At 37.1% G+C, this 27,333-nt stretch overlaps 2 protein-coding genes across 3 annotated transcripts; one reads left to right on the top strand and one right to left on the bottom strand.

Moving 5' to 3' along the window:
- The first annotated feature begins 631 nt into the window (after positions 1 to 631).
- LOC108677130 lies at positions 632 to 20,748 on the top strand. Of its 2 annotated transcripts, none has more exons than XM_018165286.2 (8): positions 632 to 833; positions 10,656 to 10,913; positions 11,293 to 13,872; positions 14,344 to 14,517; positions 15,206 to 15,276; positions 15,763 to 15,862; positions 16,418 to 16,457; positions 17,961 to 20,748. In XM_018165286.2, the coding sequence occupies exons 2-8, from the start codon at positions 10,686 to 10,688 to the stop codon at positions 18,641 to 18,643; spliced, it is 3,876 nt and encodes a 1,291-aa protein (XP_018020775.1). In that variant the 5' UTR covers positions 632 to 833; positions 10,656 to 10,685; the 3' UTR covers positions 18,644 to 20,748. The 2 variants fall into 2 exon arrangements, with proteins under 2 accessions (XP_018020775.1, XP_018020776.1); XM_018165287.2 differs by lacking the exon at positions 632 to 833 and adding an exon at positions 967 to 1,029.
- Positions 20,749 to 21,017: 269 nt separating this feature from the next.
- LOC108677131 (ATP-dependent Clp protease proteolytic subunit) lies at positions 21,018 to 27,056 on the bottom strand. The gene is made up of 7 exons (XM_018165288.2): positions 26,987 to 27,056; positions 25,709 to 25,873; positions 24,928 to 25,019; positions 24,399 to 24,591; positions 22,694 to 22,799; positions 22,140 to 22,281; positions 21,018 to 21,222 (listed from the first exon to the last, which is right to left on the bottom strand). Exons 1-6 carry the CDS (start codon positions 27,014 to 27,016, stop codon positions 22,148 to 22,150), a joined length of 720 nt encoding a protein of 239 aa, XP_018020777.1. The 5' UTR covers positions 27,017 to 27,056; the 3' UTR covers positions 21,018 to 21,222; positions 22,140 to 22,147.
- Between the last annotated feature and the right edge of the window lie 277 nt (positions 27,057 to 27,333).

Genomic DNA, 27,333 nt, shown 5'->3' with positions numbered 1-27,333 from the left:
AATAAGTCACATGCTTTGCTAATAAAGGTTTAAGAAATATCACATACGTGAATAAAAAATGCTTTAATTTAATGGAAAATTTGGGCAAATTCATCTTCATCTCCTTGCAAATTTGCGGACAAGGGTCTTTTAGATTTGGACGCGGGTACAAAAAAGTTTAAACCAAGAAGAAAACATAGAAAAAAAGAATTTTAGAATAAGTTAGAAAGTCAAAGCATTTCTCATACATTTTTTTTCAAAATGTCAAGAAATTTCTTTTAAAACGAACATATGTAAAAAAAACATTTTTGTATGCATTAAATATGGATTAATTCTGGTTGGTCATACATTGCTAATGAATAATATTTTATTATTTCCATTATTAAATGTAATTTATTCTTTAAAAAATAATAAAAATAAAACATCTTGAATATTTTTATTATTCTAAACAGAAATGTTGGTAGATACTTATAATATTGCATTTGTTGTGCACTTTGAAATATTTTAAAAGTATACACTTTACCTTTTCAATTTAACCGCGTTCAAAATTTAACGCCTTCGGATAAAAAATTGAATTCAATTGACGATTCGTTGTTATTTTTACGATTTTTTATCGTAGTATAAAGAGGATGTTAAATTTATTTGAAGAGAATCATAAACACACCTATAAGCATTATTGGCTTCGATGCTTGCATCCAGATTCAGACGCGCTTATTCCGTAGTGGCCGAGGAGTACTAGTTTGCATTCAGTCAACGCCATAATGACCGTTCCTTAAATCTATGTTAGAAAATTTGATTTATAAATGAACTATAAATAATTAAAGTGGATTTTTTCCATATAGTCTCATTAATGAGTAAGTTATCTCATAGGATTCAGAGCCCTAGAGCAGTGATATTGGCACAAATTTCTGATGTCAATCTGAAGGGATAGGGTGAAGTTGTGAACTAAATCAAATGAAACGGTGAACTTGAAGAGGAAATAACAGCACTTTAAAGTTTATATCTACCATATATTATTAAATATGATGTTACTCAACATTTCAATGAACTGTAGGTACCTACAACAATTTAACAAGCATTGTGAATGTATGTAAATAAGAAGTGTAATGGTTAAAAAATATTAGTTTCTTCTAGCTATTGGTTTATAATGCCAAATTGCCAATGACTGAATGAAATGCAGGAATGACTTTCTACGCTACCAATGAGATTTATGAGACTAATAAGAGGGCTAAAACTCTCTACATTATATTCATAAAGGCTGGAATGGAAAATGTGGAAGGATTTTAGAACAATTAGAATAATACTGGGTAGAAAAATGTTCAATCTGAAATATCTGGCATAATTTTATAAAAATTACAGCCTACAGCAAGCGTACAATACAATCCATTAATCCATTTGGTCTTATAAGCGTAAAATATGCATGCAATTCCAAAGTTTGTTTACTTTGAAACGTTTTTATTGATTAATTTTGCCAAAAATAATAGAAATTAAAAGAACACAGGCAGAGGCATAGGTAAATATTTTTTAGGGGCAATTTGTAGGAAATTTAGTCTAAAACTAGTGAGGAAATTGTCTGTTCTTTACTCCACTACTGGATTTTTTGAGCTGTGTTTTTATACTAGTCTGGAAAACATAGTGACAAAGCAGAGAATTTTTTAGACTCTCCCTCAAGTTCATTTTTGAGTCCTATAAGTAGACCAGTAAAGTATCATGCATAGTGGCAAAGCAGAGAGTTTTTTAGACTCTCCCTCAAGTTCATTTTTGAGTCCTATAAGTAGACCAGTAAAGTATCATGGATACCAGCATTACTGCATTATCATACTTAAGAAATTGGTTTAAATCTTGAGTTTTTGAGGAAATTAAAAATGAACTGATTCCAAAAAAGCTCTGGTTTGCCAATTGCCACTATGCTGGAAAAGTCCTATTTTTGTCTGAAATATCGCGGCTCTAATATCATATAATTTCAGTAGGTATGAAATGTTGTGGCTCGAATGTCATAAATTTTTGTTTGATTAAAAAATCGCGGTTTGCACTTCGCAAACATGTCATTTCATAAAATTTTCAACTTCCGCAATCCGCATTGCTTTACCGTTTCCGGCTTCCGCCAAAAATATCTTGCAGAAAAAACATAAACATCGTAATGTTAGAATGTATATTAACACGTGCTGAACTTACAGTAGAGACAAATTTTATTGTTGCCGTTTGACTGTTTAAGGGTAAAATTAGAGATTTGGGGTAACACGTGCATAAACTTTGTAGATAAATTTGCATTCGCACCTCGTAAATGGCTTTTCATGGCCGAGATATGGAATTCACGGCTCGGTGAAATAGAATCACGGCTCGTAGAAATGGAATCACGGCTGGCAAATCCATAAAACCACGGCTCGAAAAATTCAGTCGCGGCTCGCCAAGTAGATATATTCCATACTAGTTTTTATAGATTAGCAATTTGTGATTCCATTTCTTTGAGCTGTGAATTTCATATCCTGGCCAGGAAGAGCCATTTACAAGCCGCAAACTCATTTGCAAAGTCATGTAGGTACAGACTGTACAGTATTGTAGCCTACCCTGTACACGTTACCAGGCCATGATTGGAATTTTCCTACCTGTTTCTGTAATCTCATGGTTTTGGCGCGACAAGTTTTTAATACATTAGGAAACTTGTGGCCTGAGCGTGCACTTTTGCCCGATAGGAAAAAATGGGATATCAAACAAAGTGACACAAACTAGTACGGTATACCTACGTCTGTTTACCTTTATGGACCACATTTTTTAAAGCAAGCAAAAAAATTTTTTTCTGTAGTTTCTTGTTAATATGGTGACTAAGTGGGTTAAAGATGAATTTAATATATTGAAAATTGTTTATTGAAAAAAAAATGTAAAGGAGACATTTAAGTCCACTTGGTCTTACGAGACTAGAACATCGAAAGCGACCGTACAATACAATCCATTTGGTCTTATAAGCGTAAAATATGCATGCAATTCCAAAGTTTGTTTACTTTGAAACGTTTTTATTGATTGATTTTGCCGAAAATAATAGAAATTACAAGAAATTGGAAAAAAATATTGTATTTTGGCCAAAAAATACCTCATCCAAGATGAAATTTTGCAAAGCAATTTTGTGTTTTTTTTTGCAGCAAAGGTGAACTTTGCATTTCATGCAGTACATGTGGATGCGTCCTGTGCATTTAGGAAGTTTGCACATTCCCCTTTTTTCATTAATCTCGGAGAGGTGAGTGAGGTGACCGACCCCATCTTTCCGAAGTGACTGACTAGGAATTGGTTTTGAGGCATGGCCACTTGCTTTCTTCTTAGCAAAGTCGGACTGCACAGTTTCCTCAGTTGGTCGCCCTCTTTTCTTCACTACATCTTGACCAACAAACATGAGTGAATCAGCAAGATTCAGCTTGAATTCACAGAGTGAAGTCAGGTGCCACCGTGCCAGTATGGAGTGTTTAGTTTCTTTTCCACTCTGTGTCCCAGAAGCCAGCTGTTCACGACAGCCATATCAAGCATGTGGAAGATCAATCTCATGTAGTACTTATTAGATCTGAAACTCATTCTATAGTATGACATCATCTGGTCATGAAGGTCGACTCCACCCATGTGCTTATTATAGGTCAATACGATGTTTGGGATTGAGTATTTGTATACTCTCGTTTTTTCTTGTCGAATCTCCTGACTTCAGTTACAGGATGTGATGTCACAAAACTGGACAATAGACAAACAGACCGGCTGTCATTCCATTTTACAGCAGTGATAGCACTACTTCCTGCTTGTGTTTTGTGCTCATCAAAGGCACCACGATTGAGTTTTCATAGCTGCTTGTCTATGAATTTCAATCCAGCCAATCTGCGTTCCTGTACGGTACCACATGCCCAAATCTTCCTAGTGGCAAGGTGCTCTACTAATTTCACCGATGAAAACCAGTTGTCAAAATAGAGTTTATAGTGTCTTCCGTCAGGAATGCACTCGGCAAGCTGAAGAACAGAGTTTGCGCTTGCACCAAGGTCAGGAATTCCGGAGCGTGCAACCGGAAGAATTTTGCCAACGTAGGGAATGAAGTCGTACACCATACCAGAGCTACCAGCTAAGACGAAAATCTTATAGCCCCATTTTGATGGTTTTTTGGGAATGTATTGCTTCAGTGAAGAAGCTCCTTTGAAGGGAACCATTTGTTTGTCCACAGCTAGATGTTCTTCCATTGGTATTTTTTTTAATTTTTTGTGTAATGCATTCAAAAGAAATCTCACCTTCGCTAGCTTGTCCATTGAATCTAAAGTGTCATTGTATACAAGATGAAGATTAGCTTTGATATCTTCCCACCTTTTGCGAGACATTACGGAAGATATCTTTTCATTCAAGGAATATTTTGCCCAATGAAGCCGTGTATGCATCATCCTGGTAATAGACATTTGCATGCTTATCCCCATCCACTGCGATAATTCTAATGGGGTAAGGCACATCGACTCGCAGGTTTTCTTGAAGAAAAAAAGTTTTTTGTACTGAAGCCTGCAAAGGATTCTGAAAAACAAAAAATATGATGAGCACACTACAATAATTTGATCCCTAGGCCTGTGTACAGAGATGTCAAATAGGTAAACTCAACTAATGCGATATCTGTCCATGTTATGAGAAGTTATTACTAGGGTTACTGAATATTGGCTGCATAATATATATGCCTTCAAAAAAAACACACGATTAAAGTAAATCCCGTGAATGAAAGCAAGTAGATACGTATTTAGGGAAGCTTATAAAAAATTCCCGCACCTCCATAGCACCATAAATAAATTAAATATATGAGAATTTTTTTACGAAAACTGTGCCAGATAATTTATAGATTCCATGTTTTGATGATAAAAACATTCGGAAAGGCAGTAAATCAAAGAATAGTAATGCAAACACAATTATTTTGCATAACAACTCCTTACTTGTATGCTCATAGGACTAACTTGACTCACCGGTCGCGTTTCAAACAGAGCAGTTGTAAGTCCAACTGTACTGAGCGGTCGCCTTTGGAAACATGGTAAAATATATGGTATATAATTGTTATTTTGACAATAAATTCTGCATGTGCACTCCCTATAGCACTATAACAAACATAGAATTATCTCTAGCCTACAACTCACCCGTGTTTCCCGCCATGGTCCAATTAAGATCACGTAAGTCCAGGAAATGAATCGCACCACAGCTTCTCAACAAGTTCAGTGCTGTACTGCGTAGTTGGCGGCATGGAGCAGAGTTGCACCACTAAAACGAAACAGGGACTCGTAACAAACGCGTTCAAAGCTACTGGCGTTAAATTCTGGTCACAATATTAATACTGCAGAGCATGTTTGAAAGGCGACCGTACGGTACACCTGGGCCGTAAAGGGTTAATGAACTCCGCAGGATGTTTAGGCTGCTAAAATTGTCACTAATTCTGCCGGAAGCTTAAAATGTTGATATAATTCTAACTCAACTCTGTCACGCAATCAGGGAAACAAAATTTGCAGAAAGTTCCAAGCAAGAAGGAATGAGTGACAAGAGTCAGCACTCAGCTGAGCTGAATACCAGATGTGTCCCGCAAACCACAGCTGGTGCAATCATAGTGGCAATTGGCAAACCAGTGATTTTTTAGAATTGGTTCATTTTTAATTTTCTCATTTACTCAATATTTACACCAATATCTTATGTATGATGATGTTGGTAACTTGGTATCCAGGATACTTTACTGGTTTACTTGTAAGACTCGAAATTGAACTTGAAGGGGAGAGTCTAAAAAACTCTCTGCTTTGCCACTATGGCCATGCAGTAACTACTAACTACTAGACCTGGCACGATGTTCATGCTTGTCGTAGAGCTTGAGAAATAATCTTATGTGAATGCAAACAATGCTTAAATGACTGGCTGTGCTCACCACAGCAAAAATACTACTTGGCAACTTTGCACTTGAACTTGAATCTACCAAGAGATGAGGTTGCCTTTATTTACTACCATAAAATGGGGTAACTTAGACCACTTTTTTTTTAAATTATGCCATTTTTTTAATAGCTAAATTAAATTTGAATTGAAACATGCAAAATACAGGTCTATACTCTAGCTTCACTCACCATAAATTGCTGGCTCCTGCCTCTCGTAGTCTTTATGTAATTTCAAAAAAAGTGATGGTCTTTGGTACCGCAGCTCTTGGGGTATCTTAGACCGGGTGGTAAAATCAATTATATTTTTTGGTAAAATAACTCCAAATAACTCCAGGTTTTGGTGCATTGTAGTAGAACTCTTCTAGTTACATATGCAAATGACAAACTTTAGGAAAGTGTCATAGTTTGCAAATGAGGGGCGCTGCCCCATAATGAGGGAAATGTGACTACCTAATGGCAGCCCTGATGGGTTAATATTGACTGGCTTGGAAATTAAGTTAAAATTACCATATATAAGACTCTGTAGAGTCTGAAACATAAAGAAAAAACATAAATAGGCTATCAAACATAAAATATGTTATATATGGTAATTTTATATTAACTTCCAAGCCGGTCTATGTGGGGTTGCATTAGGTGGACTAAGTTTCCCCATTTGGGGGCAGCCCCCATCATTTGTAAACTATGACACTTTCCTAAAATTTGTCATTTGCATATGTAACTAGAGGAGTTCTACTACAATGCATCAAAACCTGGAGTTATTTACCCAAAAAAATAAAAAAATTGGAGGGGGTACTCTAACAGGCTTTAAATAATAGCTTTTTTTCATGGGTCACATTTTTAATTTTTTAACCTATTAGATATGCAAACTTTTTAAATCTTTCTATTGTGTTATGTAGCCTCAGTATTAGGCCTTTAATGCGCATTGACAAAATTTTTCTATGTCAAATAGTTTTTGAGTTTTAGGAGTTTTTGTTAAAAAAACAAAAAGTGGTCCAAGTTACCCCATTTTATGGTATATAAGAGGTAATTAATCTGGCGGTTATCTCGTGGTTCTGGAAATGGCAGAAAAGCTCTAGTTGCAGCCCTAAAGGTAGATGTCTTCCATGCTTGTGTAGTTGTGTTACCCTAAATATCTAATTTTACCCTTAACCCCAGATACAGTAAGAAGAAAATTTGTCCTTACTTTTGAGGCAACTGAACATGTATATAATAAAATAGTCTGACGAGGCTTAATCATGCAATCTCCAACAAAATGTTTTGGGTTGACTTGTTATGCAGAATATTTTGGTAGGAGCATAATACTAACTACTAAATACTGCGGAAGATGAAAATTTTGTGAAATGATGTTTTTGTGAACTGTGTTTGATTTCTTCAATCAAACAATAATACACATTTAAAAATTACTTTTCAAAGACAACACTTCTATAGAATCTAGTGTCTTTAATGTTACACATATACTATGAATTTCTAATTTTATTTTCAAACATTGAAGAAAAAAATTAATTTCACATTTTTTATTATCTATAAATTTTGTAAATTTTTACAATTATTTATTCTATCAACTGATTCAAACATTGTTTCTGACTTTATGGGAGTGTGCAAAATTTCAAATCGATTGAACAGGTAGAAGTGTGTCAAATGTTGATTATAAGATTTGTTGCAGACATACAAACAAACAAGCAAGAAGTGAAGTTAAAGCGAAGTGTTGTAAAAATAACTTGCATTAGATCCACGAGATTTCATATCTACAGAAATTATATGATATCAGAGCCATGATATTTCAGAAATAATATGCATTTAAAAATTACTTTCTAAAGGCAACACTTTTAAAAAAGCCAGTCCCTCCAATGTGACACATGCACAATGCAATGAATTTCTAATTTTTTTTCATATATTGAAAAAATAATTTTAAATTTTTATCATCATTGAACAAAATTAAATGTTCAAAACTATTTATTCTGTCAATTGATTCATGCATTTTCTCCAACTTTAAGCAATTGTGCAAAATTTCAGATTGATTGGACAGGGATAAGTGTGTTAAAAATTGATTATAAGATTTGTAGCAGACAAACAAACAGACAAGAAGTGAAGTTAGAGAGAAGTGTTGTAATAATAAAATTACTGGAAAGCTCTAGTTGTTGATACATTACATGCCTGGAGCTTGGGTTGTATTAAAGTTGAACTGCTCAAGTTGCAAAAATTCATGCACCAAAATATCTGCAATGTTGGCTTCAAAATTTACTTTCAGACCAAAATACATGACTTGGAAGTAGCAAGATTTCATACCCATCAAAACAATACAATTTACAGCTCAAATATTTTAGTCTAAAAGTCTTATTTTTACTAGATAGATAGCATCTTCAGACCAGGGTTGGCAATGATTAAATCAAAATGATTAAATCATGTGATTAAATCACTTGATTTTTTTATAAAAAAATCATGATTTTTTTGATTTTTTCGATTTTTTTGATTTTTTTGATTTTTTCATATATTTAAATATATTGAGTGGCAGTCTTTAATTTATATTGAGGTATTGTTATTCATGGTTTAGTATAAATGTACTATAAATGACAAATTGGTATATAAACTTGTTGCCTTTTGTGTGTATTAGGTTCCAATAAATTGAATGTTTTTGGTACAGAGGCATCATGTGTGCAATACATTGTACATAGCTAGCAGCTTAGCTAATTCTTATAAGGCAATAAGTAGTCTTTAACTATTTGACTATTTGTTATATATTGATTACAATATACAATTTAAATGTGTTAGCTAGTTTATACAGGGTGGGGCAGAACTGATTGAACAGTTTTGTTAATTGTTTACCCAAAAATCCCTAAGTGGTAAACACCACCTTGGCCTGTTGGCCATTATTGAAGGCAATAAGTGCCCTTTTTAGCCATCCATTATGATCCATATACTGTTATTGTCAGTAGGCTAATTGCAACATAAAAAATAACACATCAAAAAGACAAAAAAGTTGAAAAAATCAAATAAATCAAAAAAATCATGAAAAAATCAAAAAAATCATTGATTTTTGATTTTTTTGATTTTTTTTAAAAAAATCAAAAAAATCGCCAACCCTGCTTCAGACATACAATATAGTATTTGGCATGTTTTGACTTCAAAATCATGAATTTTAGTTTGAAGGAGAACATCGTGGGTGGGATGGTGGCAAACAAGGGATTTTTTGGCATCAATTCAATTCTTATTTTCAGACCTATGTATTCAACTCCTATTAGCAAATTTGTTCAAAGACAATTTTTAATTTGTGCTTGTTTGTTTTCCTTGTCAAAAAGTAGGTAATAGAAAAGGAATTTTAGGGACAAGAGTTAATAAAATTAGCAGCCATAAAAAAAGGCTGAGGTAGAACTTGTGTTTTGATATGTAAATCCAATTTTGATGTCATGGACTCACATTTGTATTACACTCTTTTCATCAAACCTTCAATTAATCTAATCAAACACTTGAAATGCCAATGAAAACATTTCACTCTACCTCAGAGGCAATTTAGCACCTTCCTTTGGTTATTGTTGAATCATTGCTATTGTTGAATCAAGAACATTCATAAAAATTTGCAAAAATTGTAGGTGTGGAAATTCTGAATAGGAGCATTATACTGAAATGTGAGATTTTTTTTTTTTTTGTAATGACCTATTTCAAATGTCTGGCCCAAATTATGCAACTTTAAAACCCCTGGATTTTCAATGCTCAAATATCATGTGATTTTGGAGTTATTTTGCTTTTTTCAGTAGAAAGTATGAGCTGTCCAATCTTGCCTCCAAAATGTTTTTGTTGACACTCTAAAAGTGATCTTGTACTACTGCAAATTACTGCAACTTTGACAGAAACAATGGCAATGTTATCACTTGTTAAATTTCCCTTGAATTTATAAATAATTTTGTTGCAATTTTAGAGGTAAAATTAAGATTTAGTATAGAAAATATGGATTGACAAATTGGTTGATGGCTCAAAACTTGTTTTCTTCAGCCTGGAAAGCAAATTCAAGGTTACCAAAGTGAACTCATAACTTAATTTCTTTTCATGCCTGCAAGATCAATTGACTTGCAGTTCTAAAAAATACTTAGAAATACTTTTTTAAAAAACACATTTTTCTTGTGGACTAAAAAGTAGAAAATAAATTATGGCTCGCCCCTGCGCAGCAGAACCAAACGTTGCCAGAACATGGACAAGATGTGTATCAAACCTACGCATCCACTAGTATATTGATTTGACCATACAATTTTATTATGAATCCATTTTTTTCTGCTGGTTCCAAATGGAACCGCTCGGCATTAATGGGTTAACAACAAACAAACGCGAAGCTAAGCTAAGAAAAACGTGTTAAAATGTCAGTAAAATCGGTACAGTTTTACTAATGTTTCTGCTTGAAAGACAAATAATGAATAAATTGGCATTCTGCAGAATCTGTTAAAATGTTGATTGCCAAATTCTGAAACAATGTCAGTCTGAATCTTCTTGGGAAGGGTATTATTTGAACAAGAAATGCATGCTAAAAATGCCAAAAATATCTTGGGTGCAATGCAACCAATAACCTATGAGAATCTATGTAAAATTCAAATGTTCATTTGGCTTAAAATTATTAAATATAATTTTTTCATGTGCTGAAGTTACAAAGCATAGTAACAATTTTTTTTCATTTTCTTAGCAGTTGAAAGGCTGCTTCAAGATTCTGTGCTATCAATCCAATTTGTTTGTGTACTGTCAATTATATCTCTTTCAAGTGTCATTAATACTGCATTTGTAATTTCACAGGAGGAGCTAGGGAAGCCTCCACTAGGAACAATGAACTGTAATGTAAATGGGGAGCTGGCCTCCACTGAGGAGGTACCAGCTTGTGAGGGTGTGGAGGACTCGGGTGTTGTTGAGGTGATGGCATCACCAGACTCAGACGGTCCCTTCACGGAGGAGATGATCAACCAAGTGATCACAATGCTACAGACTGAAGGCCAAATCACTCCTGAAACCCACACAGTCATTGTTCACACAAACAATGGCACTACTCTCAAAGTTGTGAGTCTTATTTACTAAACTAAATTTTTGACTCCCTATTATGTTACTGTAATGTAATACGATTCTATAGTTGAGATGTGAGTCATCACATATGAGCTCACAGAGGCTTGCATTGAGGTATTCCTCTACTGAGGTCCTATTGTAGCAATCATTTTTGTGGGGTTGGCGAGTTGAGTTGCTCTCACTATGGCTTCAAGAAGCCGTTCTTTATTGCAGCCATTCATTAATTTCTTTGTACAATGCTGGCTGTTGCTTCTTGTCTACTTGCTGCCAGTGACATGTCTGATCAAAATTAATTATTTTAGCTAGGTATGTATTATATCTGCCTTGAAAATTTAGAACACAATGTGTCCGTTACTGATTATTTTTATTATTTCAGCAACTGCAACAAGTGGATGGCACTGAACTAGAGAATGACAACATAGAAGAGCTTGCTCCTGATGCTGTGGCCACTGAAGACGATCAGCTTGTTTACGTTGGGCAAGCAGGGGAGGAATATCAAACAGATCTCAGTGGTCATCACCACCACCTACAGCAACAACAGTACGCTGCTGCCACCACTACTTCATCTGGTGCTACACTTCAGATTCTTGAACCACAGCAGCAGATATCACAGCATCAGCATGTCCTACACAATGGAAACCAATTTATGACGGTTGCGGCTGGCCACGAACAACACTTGATTGGTCATGAACCAGTAACCTCAGTTGAATATAAAGCAGGAGTCACTGAGGAAGTGGGTATTCCTGCATCTCTGATGTCTAATGTTGCTGAACAAGTTCTTCAAGCGGCCACTTTGATGGATGGTGGGTACAAAAATGCCTCTACAGTCGTTGCCACTAACAGTAATACTGGCATGGTCATGTCTAATGATATCATCACAACAGCAGACGGAGTTACATTTCAGCAACAACCAATTGATCTGAATGGTGATATTAATGCATTCCCGCAAAGCCTGGAAAATGGAGTCTCATGGTCTATTGGCACTCAGCAGTTGCAATCGGTTTACAGCACACCTGTGGTTAAAGGCAACCTTCATCAAGTGAATAGTGTGCCTGTGGTCAGCCAAGATAGACATTCTGTGTTCAAAAGTAATAAAATAAATCATTCTACTCAGTACACTACATCCAATTGTACGCAGCAAGCTGATAATTATCTGGACAATAATGATGTTAGAAGCCCTGCAAATTCAAGTTCATTCAATGTGAGACGGGCTCAGAGTAAACCTGTCAAAGCCCATCACACAATAGAAGAAAATGTGATCAGAATTTTCATTGATACGGGCCGCAACGACGTGCATCAAGTCAACAATCTCCCTTCAGACGTCATAAGAATATCCACAACTACAGGCTTGCCCAAGATCCGCTCAGCCAAGTTTGTGAGGTGCCCTGCATGTGTTATGCAGCTGTCGTCTGAGGCTGCACTGCTTCAGCATATGCGCCATGGCTGCCCAGCCTCCAGAAAAAAAAGAACAAGTTACGAGTGTACCTACTGTTCGGCTAAGTTTTCTTCAAAAGTGAGAACTGTGGAGCATTTAAAAGTTTGTACAATGCGCACGCAAGTTCGATCCATCAGTAAAAACCAGTCTGTTGGGTCTGGTTCTGTCACTGGCAGGGTGATGAACAGAAAACCAACAACACAAACTGTTGAGGTGGAGATCAACAGTGATGAGGACGAGGCCAACAATAATCGTGATGAGGAGAACATTGTCTATGATGATGATGATGACATTGACATGGACCTTGCAGCTGATAATGAGGACTATGAGACACAGATGTCTAAAGTATCGCAGAAACACCTGGGCCCTATCCTTGTAGGTGGCAAGTTCAAGTGTCGCGACTGTGACCGCACTTTCAATAAAGATAGTCAGTACAATAGACATATTGGGGCATGCACCAATGCTCCCCTCAATGCCTCAAGAATAGATGACCCAGAACCCATTCCTGTGCCTGAAAGGAAACCAAGTGGCATGCCAGAGAAGAAGCGGGGCAGACCTCGGAAAGTTTATCCTGATGGGAAGTCAGTTGCTGCTAATAAAGTTAAACCTGCTTCTAGCGTTAAGGCCTACAGCAAAGCAGTGGCTCGGCCATCTCATGATGCTGGCAAGGATGACCTTTCTGATCTTGACTGGGATTTCATGGCTGCTCCCAAGAAACCCAAAATCAGTGATCGCGGTGCGGGTAAGAAGTCTAATATTATGCAGGTGCTGAAGCAAAATTTAGGTGATGAAGATTTTGTTGATGGCAGCAAAGATTTGAGCGAGAGCTTTTTGCAATGCTTGGATGGTAGTCTCACTAATGAAGGCGACAGCAGTAAAGGCTGCAGTCCAAGCAAGTCGGCTAGCGCCGTGTGTGGCTTATGTGTACGCCATATGAACTCGGCTGATGAACTTGCAATGCACATAGGAACCGTCCACGCCAAAGACATCGTCAACATGCACGCCATCTTGACCAATAACACAGATCTCACAACACACAAATGTTCCATGTGTGACCTGCATTTTGTATCTGCTGAAAGTGTACGAGAACACATCATAGCCAAACATCTTCCACAGCTCAAGGACAGCTACAGAAGTCTGATAGTGAACAGTTTGGATTTACCGTGTCCGTGGTGCGACTATAAGAGCATGACAAAAGAACTTTTTCAGCAACATTTAGCTTCTGAGCACTCGCAGCATTTCCCAGAGGCGGCTCTTAATGCCCCTGTTCTCAAACCGGAGGAAATTTCACACCAGTCTTTGAAAAGTGCTGCCTTGAGCTTGAAGGAGCCACACCAAGAGCCACTGGCCTTGCGTCTCTGCCAGAAGTGTGGGCTGGCCATCAGTTCACGAGCTAAACTCGAGGAGCATCTCAAGTCCTGCAAAACTGATATGTCATCAGGGCTCCACAAGTGTGTGTTCCCTGACTGCCCTGCACCTGCCTTCGACTCACTGGCGCTACTCATAGCGCACACTGAAGAAGTAAATATTAAATATTGTCTCACTTTCGTCACTTTGGCTCACTTTCGTTTATCCATATTTTTTCATTTTTTTTGTTTAACAAGAAATATTACTGTCCCTGTATGTTAATCCTGTCTAGTAAATTTTATGTTAAATGCCCATATTTCTATACCTGTCGTTCATCAGGCTTGATCTCATTCATTTTGTAAATTTTCCCTAGAACTGAAATAGGCCTGAATTAATGCTACTTAAATAATGTAATCAGTTATCAAGTTATCATTTAAAAAGCGTTTGTACAATTTCAGGGTTCAATTTCTTACTAGTGTATAACACCAACTACGGTTTGCCTAGCTTGATGTTCTCTCCTACTCCTGCTTTCCCTAATCTCAAAGTTCTCTGCAGGAACATGTCAGTCTCTAGTATGCAATGGAACAATATCGTTGTCACTGAGATGATGAAATGTATCTATTGTAACACCCCGTGCTATTGCAGGAGCATTGCGTGCCTGAAGGCTGTGAGCACCGTCTCTTCCCGAACATGTCTCTGTTTACGACATGGCTGGAGCACGAGGAGCGCGTCACAGAGCAGAAGTACGTGAAGGCGACAAGCAGACTGCGGGGCGGCTGCTGTTACTCCACCTACTTGTGTCCTAACTACAACAGCCTCGTGAGTCTGCTGCCCAACTATTAGCTAGAAATCATTCTTGTTTTTAAAATGGATTTGTATACAAGTTCAAATTTGTGAATTATGCACTGCAGACTTTTAAAAGTTTTTTCTACAATATTATGCGTGGGAATAATTGGCCGTCCAAAGAAAAGATTTAATGGGATTTTCCTTTCAAATTACTTAGTTACAATTTTGTTGTGCGTATTTGTAAAGATTGTTTCATATTTTAGACGGTTTTAAACCAACATTCACGGACTTGATAACACCATAAACAAATAAAGGTATAAGTTGATGACATTATTCCAAGTATTTATACAGTCAACAACCAGATTTCTTGAAGTCTTATTTTTTGGTGATGTTGCTCAAGGTACAAGCAAGACAATTAGTCGGGAAGATTGCAGGATAGCAGGGACCATACAAACACTTCACTGTTTGGATGTTAGAGTGCGATTGGCATTCTAACCTGTTAGCTCTATGGCAATAGCTCTATGTTGTGACGGGGTGATACCACTTAAAAGGAAACCCATTCTAATTTCACAATAGATATAAAATTTTACGGGATAGGTTAATTTTTTATAAGTTGATATTCTACAGTTCATTATTGCCAGGAGATTTTTGCCCCGAGGTATTTGAAGTGATAGGCATTCGCCAGTTAAGTTCTCCCTCAACTGAGTGTTGCTGTGTGCAGGATAAGCGATCAAGCGCCACCTGCTTTGCGCGACTGCACGTCAGAACTCGCTGGTGTCGTGCCAAGTTTGAGTGAGTGGAACCCTCCTCATGTCAAGGCTTGCATTCTCCAAGCTTGATTAATATTATCTCCTCTGAATGATGGAATATTATAATATATTTAGTTATTACTCGGTATAAATCTTTATCTTCCACTTTTATATATTTGTTTACTTTTGTATGAACATTTGTTGGTTAGTTTGGTGAATGTCGCGGAAGAGAAATTTGATTTATTTGCCGGGAAATGTTGGTTACTCAGTCGCTTCTTAATTTGCATTAAAATCTGAAGCTTGCATTCCTGGATGCTTTATTTGATGATTGTTTTCTGTTATAATAGGATAAAAAACCTGTTTTAATTTGAATAGAATTTAGCAGTATTAAAATTTTGCTAGGTATTGATGGAGATCTTTCCTTTGTGACACATGTGTGAAGTCCTTGTTTCATCTCAAGCAAATGTATGAATCAATGCACTGTATGGCTAGCATGACGAGCCGTACTGACGTTTTGTTTTGCTTGCAGTTACTGCGGTAGGACAGAAGTGATGTTCTATAAAGAGCATCACCATCCTAAAGACGATGATGCAAAGTCTGACATCATCAGCGCCAGCAAAGAGCTTGAGGTGAGACCCTTTATTGCTCATTATACTATTTAAATTTCAAATACAATTAATTGGTTTTCTTCGACTTTGTTTTTCGAAGTCAACTTGGGGAAAGAAAGTTTATTCCAAGACTTCAGTAGCAAAAATTGTGGAATAGAAGAATTACGTACTTCAATGCACCGCTTACTAACGTATGGAAATGGTACACTTTGGTGCTCCCTCATAACGCATTATTAGTGCAGGATGTGATTCAAATCTTTCTGCTAATGAAGGCCTATGAGACGCCTATGCCGTCATAAAGCCGGTCACTCTGAAATCGTTTGTTTTTGTGGAGTTTCTTTCAATGTTTTGGTTTTTGTTGAGTAAAAAATGATGAGGAAAAATAGATATCTCGAAGTTACTTCTAGTTTTCACCTGTGTAGTTGAACATTATTTTGATTTGTTCGGCTTAGTTTTGCTGAATATTGTGATCCTATCCTATAGTGTGATCACTAAAATGAGAGTTGACTTGTCTTTTGACTAGAAATATTTTATCTTTGTGTCATCATATTATTCTCATACGTTTAATTCTTCCAGGAGCGCTTCAGAGCATCCAATCAATCTGCGGCTAATGATGGTAAGTTTCATGGTGAATGCATTAAAACGTTCATCAAGTTCTGCGTTAAAGAATCTCGATATTCTTTGTTATGCTGCATTGATCGGTGCTTTAATGAGGCGTTACTTTTGAGCTTGGGTTCTAGTATTATAGAGCCTGTCTGCTCTAAAATTTTACATGTCATTCTTTTTTTTCTAGTAGCAATTCAGCTTCTATTTCATTCAGCTTACATAATGATATACTTTTTCTACAACATTTCCACACTGGCGAGAATTCTGTGCTAGCTGTAGGTCAGAACGATGCCGTAGTAGGCTACTTCACATCGACTCGTTACACTTTCAGATCACTCAGGCATTCAATAGGGAGATGTTTTCACTCATATAGTGAAGCAAATAATTCATAACAGTTCCAGTGAATGAGATTTACAAGGATTCTGTAATGATTTTTTTTATTCTCTACTACTAATTATATAACCATTTGCATAAATATTATTGCAGTGATGAAAACGTTTGTATAATGGTAAGGTCGTGTGGGCGAAGGAAAGTTTCACTGTTCAACGATAGAATTTTTTGATGATAAGTGATTAGAAATGTGCAACAAATTCAAGATAAGATCGTTGTATCAGAATTGTCAGAGGTGAGGCCGAAAAAATGTTAATCGTTCTTGGACAAAGGAACGTCGCAAGTGGGTGAGGAGATGGGTGAGCACAATTCAGAAAGATAACTCCACCCCATGTTCGGTTAATCTGACGTAGAAGCTACGTGACGTCATTTCAATGTACGCTGATGCGTAATAAGCACAACTGCCCTTGTCAACCAGAAAAGACTCCATTTAGGCAAGAATTTGAATATGAGAACCTTATTCATTTATCCATAGATATGAGAACAAACCGATTTTAAGATTATTGACCAATAACAAATGCAAATTAACATTCAAATGATATATCTTTATTGAAAATCTTCTATTATTGGACATTGTTTTCAAACCAGTGCGCCTCAGCGTATATTGGAATGATGTTTCACAACTTCTACATCAGATTGGCTACATTCAAGGGGAGCTACCTTTCTTTCTGGCTATCTGCTTGCCCATTCGTTTCATTCTGCTAAGCGCCTTTAAGCTAAAAAGTGCAAAAACGTGTGTCTACGAGCGTTTTTAAAATTGTAGGTTTTTTTTTAATTGGTAACTTGTATTGTTGCAAATGGTTCTCATCAGCTTGAAATTGTTGATCAATATGCTTTTGCGTTATTTATTCACTTTATTAGGAAATTTAGGTTTTAATCTCTAACGTATAAATTTAGTCATTTATTTATAGAGTTTTTGAACTACAATGGAGCTGATTACCGAAACGTTTTCATGAAGTAACTGTAAATTTTATTTGCATATATTTGCTTGTAAATTCGTGGTTAAATTTAGATTTATGAACCATAATGATCTTAACACTTTTATTAAGATGATTTGATAATAAATTGAGATAAAAAACTAGTTTCGACCATCAATTTGAAGTAACAATATTATTTTATCTAGCTGTATCGGCGAACAACAATGCAGACGACGACCCGACGAGTAAATCAGAAGCCAGTTTGTTGTCTCCAGCGAAGCGTGACGACGCTTCTCCTGAAGAGGAACACAAGGAGCCGAAAACTTCTGACCTTCCTGAAGCAGAGGAGCCTTCAAGCCCTGGGTCTTCCGTCAACAACAACAACGACGCCGAATATTTAGGTGCAAACAATAACAAATCGGCAAGAAACACGGCGGCCGCCGCTTCCAAAGCCTCAAAACTTAATAAATCAAAGCCTCCTGCGTGCAATAATAAGAGACCTAGGGATGAGAACGATTCAGATGAAGACTTTTATCCGTTATCTAAGAAAAAGGGCGGTAGGAATGCAAATAATCTTAAAAACAAAACAAATTCCCGCAAAGGAGCAGGTAACAAGTACAGGAACTCGGGTTCAGAAGCGCCTAGCAAAAAGCGTAAAATTGATGAGCAAGAAGAGACAACCTACGTGCTACCCGCTAATTTGTCTGAGTGGTGCAAGTTGTTCGATATGGTGCAGGGACAAATTAATAGCGGCCTCATTAAGAAGTCTGATGTGGCGGAAGCTCGGTCCTTATTGAAGCATCAAAATGATATTACTGAGCTTGCTTTGGAAGAACAAGTGCGAGTGTTCCACAGACTTTGTAGTCTTGCTAATATCCAAGTTGATTGAAACTAATCACTGCTTTGGTTATAGTTCACCAGATTATTTCTTGAAAATAAGCAAGCAGTGTAAGGCAAGAAAGTCCTCAGTACGTACCTGGCATTTCAGCGTTTTCCAATAAATTTGCTTTGTAAATAATAGTATTAACGCAGTAAGTAGGAATATTATAATTTTGTTCCTCATCTCGGCAGTGTTGCTTTTTCTTCTCTTTCCGCTTCGAGTTGTTTTGGTTTGTCTATTTGTTGTGACCTGCTTAGGTAACGCCACCAGTCGTGGTACAAATAATTTATGTATGCTATGTAAATTCACTAATCTAGATGTACGTACGACTGAATGATCAACGAGGGAATATTTTCAAATTTTTTATAATATACCTATCTACTGTATTTAGTAATTGTACAGCTGAAAGTATCGTAAGATTGTCGTATCCGATGTAGATCATGAAAAAGTATGAAAGTAATTGTAAAAGCATGAAAGTAATCTTTTCTTCAAAAAAATCTTTGTTCGGCATGCATAAATCTCTATGCACTGCAACAGTTTTATTTCTCGATTTAATTCCTATTATTTTCTTAATGAACTTGGAATGACACCATTGCATTTTATTTTCTGGACAGCACTAAGCACTTCATCTTTCACGATGTGCATTATTGAAAATATTACACCCTTGGCGATGGAACGGACATAAATAGAACATATGTCGTGTGGTTATCTCATGACGATCACCTTGTACACGTATCAAGTTTTTTGCCATGTAAGAGTAAGTCGAAGGCGTCTACATGCGCCCAGTTGTCTTTTGCCTAAATGCATCTAGCGGCGTGTGAAGAAGACAAGTATGGCACCACAGAACCTATGTGCTGGCATGACTTTTCAAGCAAACCTAATAAGTATTTATATTTTATTTGGATAGGATAGGAAATCATTAGTGGTAATGTGTTGGAGAGTACCTAAGGCATTAGTACCGGTTTGCCAGCTGTGCTGCAAAGTGACCGTAAGGCTCGGAATTTGAAATTTCGTTCTTGCAGAATACGTCAAATAAAATAACGGTGATCTAGCGTCTGCAAGAATTTTATATTTTTCTTAAAATGTTTCTGCTTCAGACTGAAAGTGTGGCAGTAACTGCTAGAAATATTTGCTGACATGTCTTATATAGGGCTAAATTAAACGGAACTACGATATAGGGTGTGGTACTAATGTGAAATTCATGTACCATGGAGTGCTTGGTTGCCAACATATTTGTTACATTTTACCGAGCGTTAGCGCGGAGTCGAGCAAACTACCGGCCTGTAAACATCAAGCGAATGAAGCTTCGCAGTCCGGTTCCGCAACTTTTGCATCACTCTAGTGCCTTGTATTGAACTAATTCCCTAAAGTCTAACGCTTTCTGTAAAAAAATGAGGGCTTCATGAAAAAGTGAGCATCGGATGAAAATTCAGTCGCATTCGCCAGGTTTTGACATGCAGAATGTTTTTCGTACGGAAATGATGTCAACTTCTATCCTCATATGACTGACTATCGATAAGTTGATATATTATTTATTTTGATGTGCGCATTATTGGCAAAGGTCGGCGTTGCCGTCTCGAGTTTTCTTACTCTCAATTTGACTGGCGCTACGTAATTTCATTTGCCCATGCCAGGCCACGTAATATTGTACTTCAGTGAGATTTTCCCGACTGCATGTACAAGTAGCAGTACATAAAATTCCGCCATGTGCCTCCAAAATCACTTTTACATTCAGAGATCCGACTAAAGCCTTCTAAACTAGGGTTCCCTGATAACTCTTGTCGATTAGTGACATAAATTATATTATTTTCTTAGGTCTGCAATTGGCTCCTTCGTTCAGAGCGGTATTCGCCATACATATTATCAAATCAAAGTTCAGCGGCCAGTCCTGCTGTCCGTTTATTCTCACGGGTTTTCTGAGCAGATACGTGAATAGTGTGCGTATTTTGTACGTTTATTAAGAAACCTTGGCCTCCATTAGGTCGCCTTCGCGTCCAATTTTCAGGTTGTACATTTCGCACGCTTGCCATGCTTCTTATTCATTCGTTTGATCATAGAATCATCTTGGCTTGTATTATAAGAGTTTGCGAATTAAACTATGAATAATGAATAAATCGTGCTGTTTTTTTTACCTTGTCATTTGGATCGTGCGAGAATTTCGTACGTTGATCGCACATGTAATGGATGACGTACACACAAGTAATGGATGACGTACACACAAGTAATGGATGACGTACGCACAAGTAATGGATGACGTACTGTAATGGATGACCTACACACAAGTAATGGATGACGTACACAATGGATGACGTACACAATGGATGACGTACACACAAGTAATGGATGACGTACACACAAGTAATGGATGACGTACACACAAGTAATGGATGACGTACACACAAGTAATGGATGACGTACACACAAGAAAGCATCTCTCTCCGCACATCGTGAGCGTACTGATCAATATTGCGGAGTATTAAGACAGATTTATTTTATAGGTCATAATATAAAAGGGGTAACAACATTCAAAACATCAAAACAAAATGCCAGCTTCAGCTTCTTGTGGAAGAGTCGTGGTCACCCCGTGCCTGGAAATAATGCATGAGATGCGAATCATGAATCCGCAGATAAAGAATTTAGACTCATTTATGAAATTCGTTCTATTTTGCAGAAATTATTAACGAAACTATGAATATTTCAGATAAAAACTTCGTTAAGCCCAATGTCAGACGGCTGATGTATAGCATGAATAAAGTTTTAACATAAATTGACGGTAAACTTTCTTAGTCAAGATCTAAAATCAATGTTGAAATGCAGCCAGGAATACAACTATAATAAATGATGGTAAAAGACATCGAAATACAAGCCAACCAGGATGTCAGCACAGCACCTTGAACATCAGTGGTTCTCAATTCTCTTAACCTAATCACCGAATTTAACATGACACAATTCACAGGTTACCTCAAATACTAAAGTCAACATAGGTGTAAGTGGCTAAATAATTAATTAGATTCATTTCACTTCTCTATTACATCCAAACAATTGAAAATTCCCAGGACAGTTAATACGTACATTTTTATGGGCATTGGAGGAGTAACTGAAAAGTATTACAGAATCGAAAGAGAATGAATATGGAAGCAAGTGTGTGCGATGGATAACACGCCTTCAGAGAAATGAATAAGACTTTCTCCTAATATTGATATATGTACCTTATGCCTTCTGTGGGTCGTCCTAATAAAGTATGGCCCGGCAAAAGGACGTGTAAGTGTTACATCCGTTCTTTGGTAGTACCCTTGTTAAGAAAATTTTTGGATACTTTGGCAATGTGTCCCATTCATTTTCCTGTTTGTCTCTATGGTGGCTGGTTAAATTATGTAACAGAATATTTCAAGAGACCGCCACCAGACACATGACGTTGAAATAACGTTGATTAATGTTGTTTCAATGAAAACACATGGTAATCAACTGCGTTTCAACATCATTTACCACGATGGCCATGACTTACGAGTTGATCTAAGACGGGGGGGACTCTAAAGGAGGGGGCGCGGGGTTGGCAGCAGAGGGGGGCTTCACCAAGACAGAGTCGATGAGGCCTAAAGCTTTGGCCTCCTCAGCGTCCATGAACTTGTCCCGCTCCATCATGGCCGCTGCAACCACAAATATTGTCAGTAGAATCATTCAACATGTCCATACCGATAATGATAATTTTTTTCATTATAATTATTATAATCATTGTCACAAATCATCAGAATAATTACATAATTGTGTATTATTAGGTTGATATGCTTCTAAATTAATATGTAAAACATTCAATACATAAATAATTGAATTCTATAATAATTTAAAATGATTAGGAAATTAATTAAGTCGAAGTGATGCACGAAAGTGAACGGTCGCAAAATTAATTCAAAATGATGCAACACTCAAGCAAAATAAGATGGCAGGAGACACGAGCAGCAGTTACAGGAGACACGAGCAGCAGCTACAGGAGACACGAGCAGCAGTTACAGGAGACACGAGCAGCAGTTACAGGAGACACGAGCAGCAGTTACAACTCACAGAGTTTCTCGATGGGCTGGCCGGTGTGCTTAGAATATATGGCGTTTAGTCTAGATTTTAGTCTTAAAATTTCTTCAGCTTGAATTTGAATGTCGGTAGCTTGACCCTGAAAAAAAGATAGACATAATTATTACTAGAACCAGGGGAATACTTTGACATAAAAAGCAAAGAATAATAATAAAATATTAATAAATAAGATTTGAAGCGGAATACTTAGGATCCCGGCGGAGGTTTCGTCTGGGTTTAGTAGGAGGGTATCGGAGAATCAGCTCCTTCGGTTGAAGCTTTAGTTGGGACACTCGACCATCATGCGAAGCACAGTCAATAAGAAAATTGTTACCGTAAGGCATTGGGCGGCGTTCTACTAAGAATCTGTGGGTGAGGCGTGTGTGGCCAATCATTAGCCTACACAGAGCCACTTCCATGCGACGTGATCTCTGATAAGAAAAGTTCCAGGCTCGTACAGTCCTTCATGGCTCGTATCTTGTTTCCTCCAACATTTTGCCATTGATCTTGCCATACCCTACGAATGCTTGCTTAGATTATGGGGTAGTAGTGGCGGCTTGGGACTTCTTCATTGAAGAACGCCATGTTAGACGTTGCCGCGTTGACTTACTGCTGCCTAGTCTGCTTTTTCTGTTCCCGCGCAACCCAACGCGGCCAGGCACCCAGCAGATGTGCACCGCAATCCCCGTCGTTGCCATCTCTCGGTCTCGCCAGGATATCCATGATGATGGGGTGCTTGTTATTGTACATTCTCAATGCTTGTACTACGCTTTTAGAGTTGGTGAATAGGAGTGAAGTTATCTCATTGTAGGTCCTCGATGAGAGTCAGGGTGCTAAGCACTCCGAGGAGTTTTGCGGTGAAGATCGATGGGTGAGGATTGAGTGTTCTTGAGATCGCTGTGGCACCGGACATAACCGCATATCCCACTGCGTCATCTGATTTGAAGCACCTGTATAGGTGTGCGTTGATTCTGAATGTTACATGGATAGGTGGTTTAGGAACAGATTTTCCAGTGCTGTCCGACGTCTTGTGGGTTTTTGTGGGTGGTACATCTGTGCTGCTTCCAATAATGTTTCGTAGTCGTCCGAGGATGGTATGATATCTGAGAGTAGATTTGCTTGCATCGGCCACTATGCTATGCCAAGTTGGGGATTGGGGTAGTTGTTTGAGGCAGGTTATTATTGCTTAAAAGTGGGAGCATGAGTTATGCTCTGCGTAGGTAGAGTGGCAGTTCATTCTAAGTGTTGCAGTGATCAGTTATCAACTAATTTCTACAATATTTTTCGTACACAGCTAGTCAGGGCGATTGGACGGCAGCTGGATGCTTCTGACGCGGGTTTACCGTGCTTAGGAAAGCTATAACAGTGGCTGTTCGCCATTGTGTTGAATATGAGGTTCAAATTTTGTTGTAAATGGCAAGCAGGGCCGTGATCGCTTTAGAGTACATCCTCTTTAATATATTGTAGTGGATGCCAACTGGTCCGGGGCTGGTTGTTCTTTTTGCATTGATGCAATGTATTAAAGATTTCCAAGTGTGTGATCAAATCGTTGTACGAGGATTGGTGGTCTGTTTTAAAATTAAGATGTTATTGTTCGTGCAAATGTGAGCAACACAACCAATGCAATCAACTGACGGCTTCTCTATAATTTTAGTTGCCAAAACCCAATGTAAAACTAAAACTAATGCAAGCTACTGACGGATGCTCCTCCATGGGGCTGGTGAGTCATGATGCGTGCATGTGGCAGGGCATGGCGCATGCCGGGGCTGCCCGCCGCCAGGAGCAGAGATGCCATGGAGCACGCCTGCCCCACGCACCAGGTCGCCACGGGGGGCTGGATGTACTGCATCGTATCGTAGATACCGAGACCTGACGTCACCACACCACCAGGACTGCCGGTAACAGATAGACGTTCAGAGAGTCATTCCCTGTGACCAATACAAAGCTTGTACACACGGACAATAGTGGCGGCCAGTATAACTTTGAACAACAGTTAGTAACGTCATATCATGAAGCCAATAGCAAGATTAATAGTTGAAAGTTGGACTGGTCGTTACTTCTGACTTCACGTACAAGCAGCACCTCAGTCTCTAACCACATTCTAGCTTTTTTATTTAATATAGTACTTCAACATTTCAATAATAAATGAAGACACCATCAAAATCTGATATTTTCCAAATTATTTAATAAAGAAGTGTTAGCACTTGACTATCAATTATTCAAGTTACCTGTTAATGTACATGTGAACAGGCTTCTTGGCGCTCTCAGACTGAAGGAATAGCAGCTGAGCAATAACCAAGCTGGCTACATGGTCGTCAATCTGGAAAAATGGAAGCTCGTTACAGAAAATTCATGGATAATATCATTCATGAGATACCATTCTATCGTTTTTCATGACAATTAATTGACAAATCATGCATATGCGTAAGATCATGAAGCATTTATATACTTTCATCAGAGCAACACTCCCTCGCTTACAGCCTTCAGCCCATAAATAGCCTTGTGTGGTCTGCTCCATTGTACGGAGTATAGAGTGATGCTACCAAGCTGTTCTCCACCAGCTTGCAATACACATAATTAATCTTTAGCAAATTGGGTCTAGAGACCTACACTTTTCTAGGTTAAGATGCTTCATGTGCCAAATCCCATTCTGTAGTGTTGGTTTTGGAACCCAAGTTGATCATTGCTTAGGCTCTAATAGAAACTACTGATTTTCCATGATATTTAGTACCCCGGTCTGCATTCTATTATCTTTAATTCAGTCACCCTAAGATTTGTATTACCGTACTATTTATGTATGTCATTGCATAGTTAAATATGCACTGAGGACTAGGAAAGTATGGCAATCAATCTCAATAAGTAACACTCACATATACCGTACAACTCAATATATGCAAGAAAAAATATATCCCTTATATTTATGAAGACACATAGTACAAATTTTCAAATATGTATGGAGAATATCACTCCTGTTTATTAACCTAAAACTGAATTAAAAATTAAACTTACAGGTCCCATGATGCAGATGATTCTTTCCTTGAGGAGTCGAGAGAAGATATCGTATGCACGCTCACCTCTGCCAGTTTGCTCTATGACAATGGGAACCATGCCCAGCTGTCGCTGAGCCACCACTTGTCTGAGACATGAAGCGCCAGGTTGAATTAAGCTCCTAGCCTGTGGAAACAAAACTTGTCACACATTTTTGTATCAGATGCTCAAAGTTAACTCATTAAGTGGAGCAGCAGGTACATTATTAATTACCTGATGCAATTATTGACTTCATTTAAGTAAATATTAATGAGTAGGTATTCTTATTCAAGTTGGCTCTGAATATAAAATTCTTGTATCAAGTTGATAATTAAAAAACACACTAAGACATGAAGCAAAAAGTAGTCTTTAAATTGTCAAATTAATTCATCTGACTAAAACATGTCATAAAGAAAGGCCACTCCTAATATTAAATAATTGAAGCTAACATTGCAATTTTATGTCTCATTAATAAATTAGGAAACAAATTTGGAGTTAAAATATAAGTTGGAGTTGAATTCACATACCTACAGTGGGGGGAAATAAATATTCGTACACTTGAAAAATCGTATTTTAATGTATGTAAGTACACAAACTTAACAGGAAAAGTGATTTAAATTATGTATAGAGACGCATAGTATTCAAAAATACTATCAAAAGAAATTAAATCTCAATGCAACAAAAAACTGTACACGTTATGGAATGGCCAAGCCAGTCGCCGGACTTAAATCCGATTGAAAATTTATGGCGGTATTTGAAGATTCAAATTAAGAAAAGGTCCCCAACAAACATTGAGAATCTTAAGGTGGTGTGCCAAGAAGAATGGTATAAAATACCAGTCAGCATCTGCAAATCATTGGTCGAGACGTATAGAAATAGACTGGTATCTGTTGAGCTGAATAAAGGGTATTCAACCAAGTATTAAATTAAAATAATGCGGATCTATTGTTTTGTACGAATACTTTTTTCACCCGAAAAGTGAACATGTTGCATTGTTTTTTGTTGCATTGAGATTTAATTTCTTTTGATAGTATTTTTGAATACTATGCGTCTCTATACATAATTTAAATCACTTTTCCTGTTAAGTTTGTGTACTTACATACATTAAAATACGATTTTTCAAGTGTATGAATATTTATTTCCCCCCACTGTATGTATCTTGAAGGATAAACATGATATTTTTACAAATAAAAGTGCACACTTTGAAATAACTATATCAATTAAAACATTCATAAAATTTATTAAATTAAATTAACTCACCAATTTTATTTTTGATCCAAGAATAATCATACCGTATCTCAAATGTTAATTTTATAAAAATCTCAAAATCTGCAAATATAAGTAACAACAAATTTAGTTATAATAACAAGAGTAATATTACTATGTCTTACTATAACACCATTATTCATGATAAATATATAAAATATATTTGAACTTCTGAGAGCTAAAGCTTTTACAAGATCATTTAGCTTTAAATGTTACAGACTTCACATGGCAAATCTCGAAATAATATAGAAATACACAGAAAAGACTATAAAACCATTATAAAACATTAAACTTTCTAAAATATGATGAAAAAATGACAAACATCAAGGTTGACAGCAGGA

This window comes from Hyalella azteca, unplaced genomic scaffold, assembly GCF_000764305.2.
Source record: "Hyalella azteca isolate HAZT.00-mixed unplaced genomic scaffold, Hazt_2.0.2 contig8626, whole genome shotgun sequence".
Classification (NCBI taxonomy): domain Eukaryota; kingdom Metazoa; phylum Arthropoda; class Malacostraca; order Amphipoda; family Hyalellidae; genus Hyalella; species Hyalella azteca.
Note: the sequence above shows the minus strand (reverse complement) of the source record. Positions and strands in the feature narration are given on the sequence as shown.

Coding starts and splice junctions, on each gene's coding strand:
- LOC108677130 (XM_018165286.2), top strand. CDS start 10,686: ATGAACTGTAATGTAAATGGGGAGCTGGCCTCCACTGAGGAGGTACCA. Junction 15,277..15,762: donor TGGTGTCGTGCCAAGTTTGA/GTGAGTGGAACC, acceptor TTTTGCTTGCAG/TTACTGCGGTAGGACAGAAG. Junction 16,458..17,960: donor TCAATCTGCGGCTAATGATG/GTAAGTTTCATG, acceptor TATTTTATCTAG/CTGTATCGGCGAACAACAAT.
- LOC108677131 (XM_018165288.2), bottom strand. CDS start 27,016: ATGATTATTCTTGGATCAAAAATAAAATTG. Junction 22,800..24,398: donor AGCCCCATGGAGGAGCATCC/GTCAGTAGCTTG, acceptor TCTTTTTTTCAG/GGTCAAGCTACCGACATTCA. Junction 22,282..22,693: donor CCAGCCCATCGAGAAACTCT/GTGAGTTGTAAC, acceptor TTGTGGTTGCAG/CGGCCATGATGGAGCGGGAC.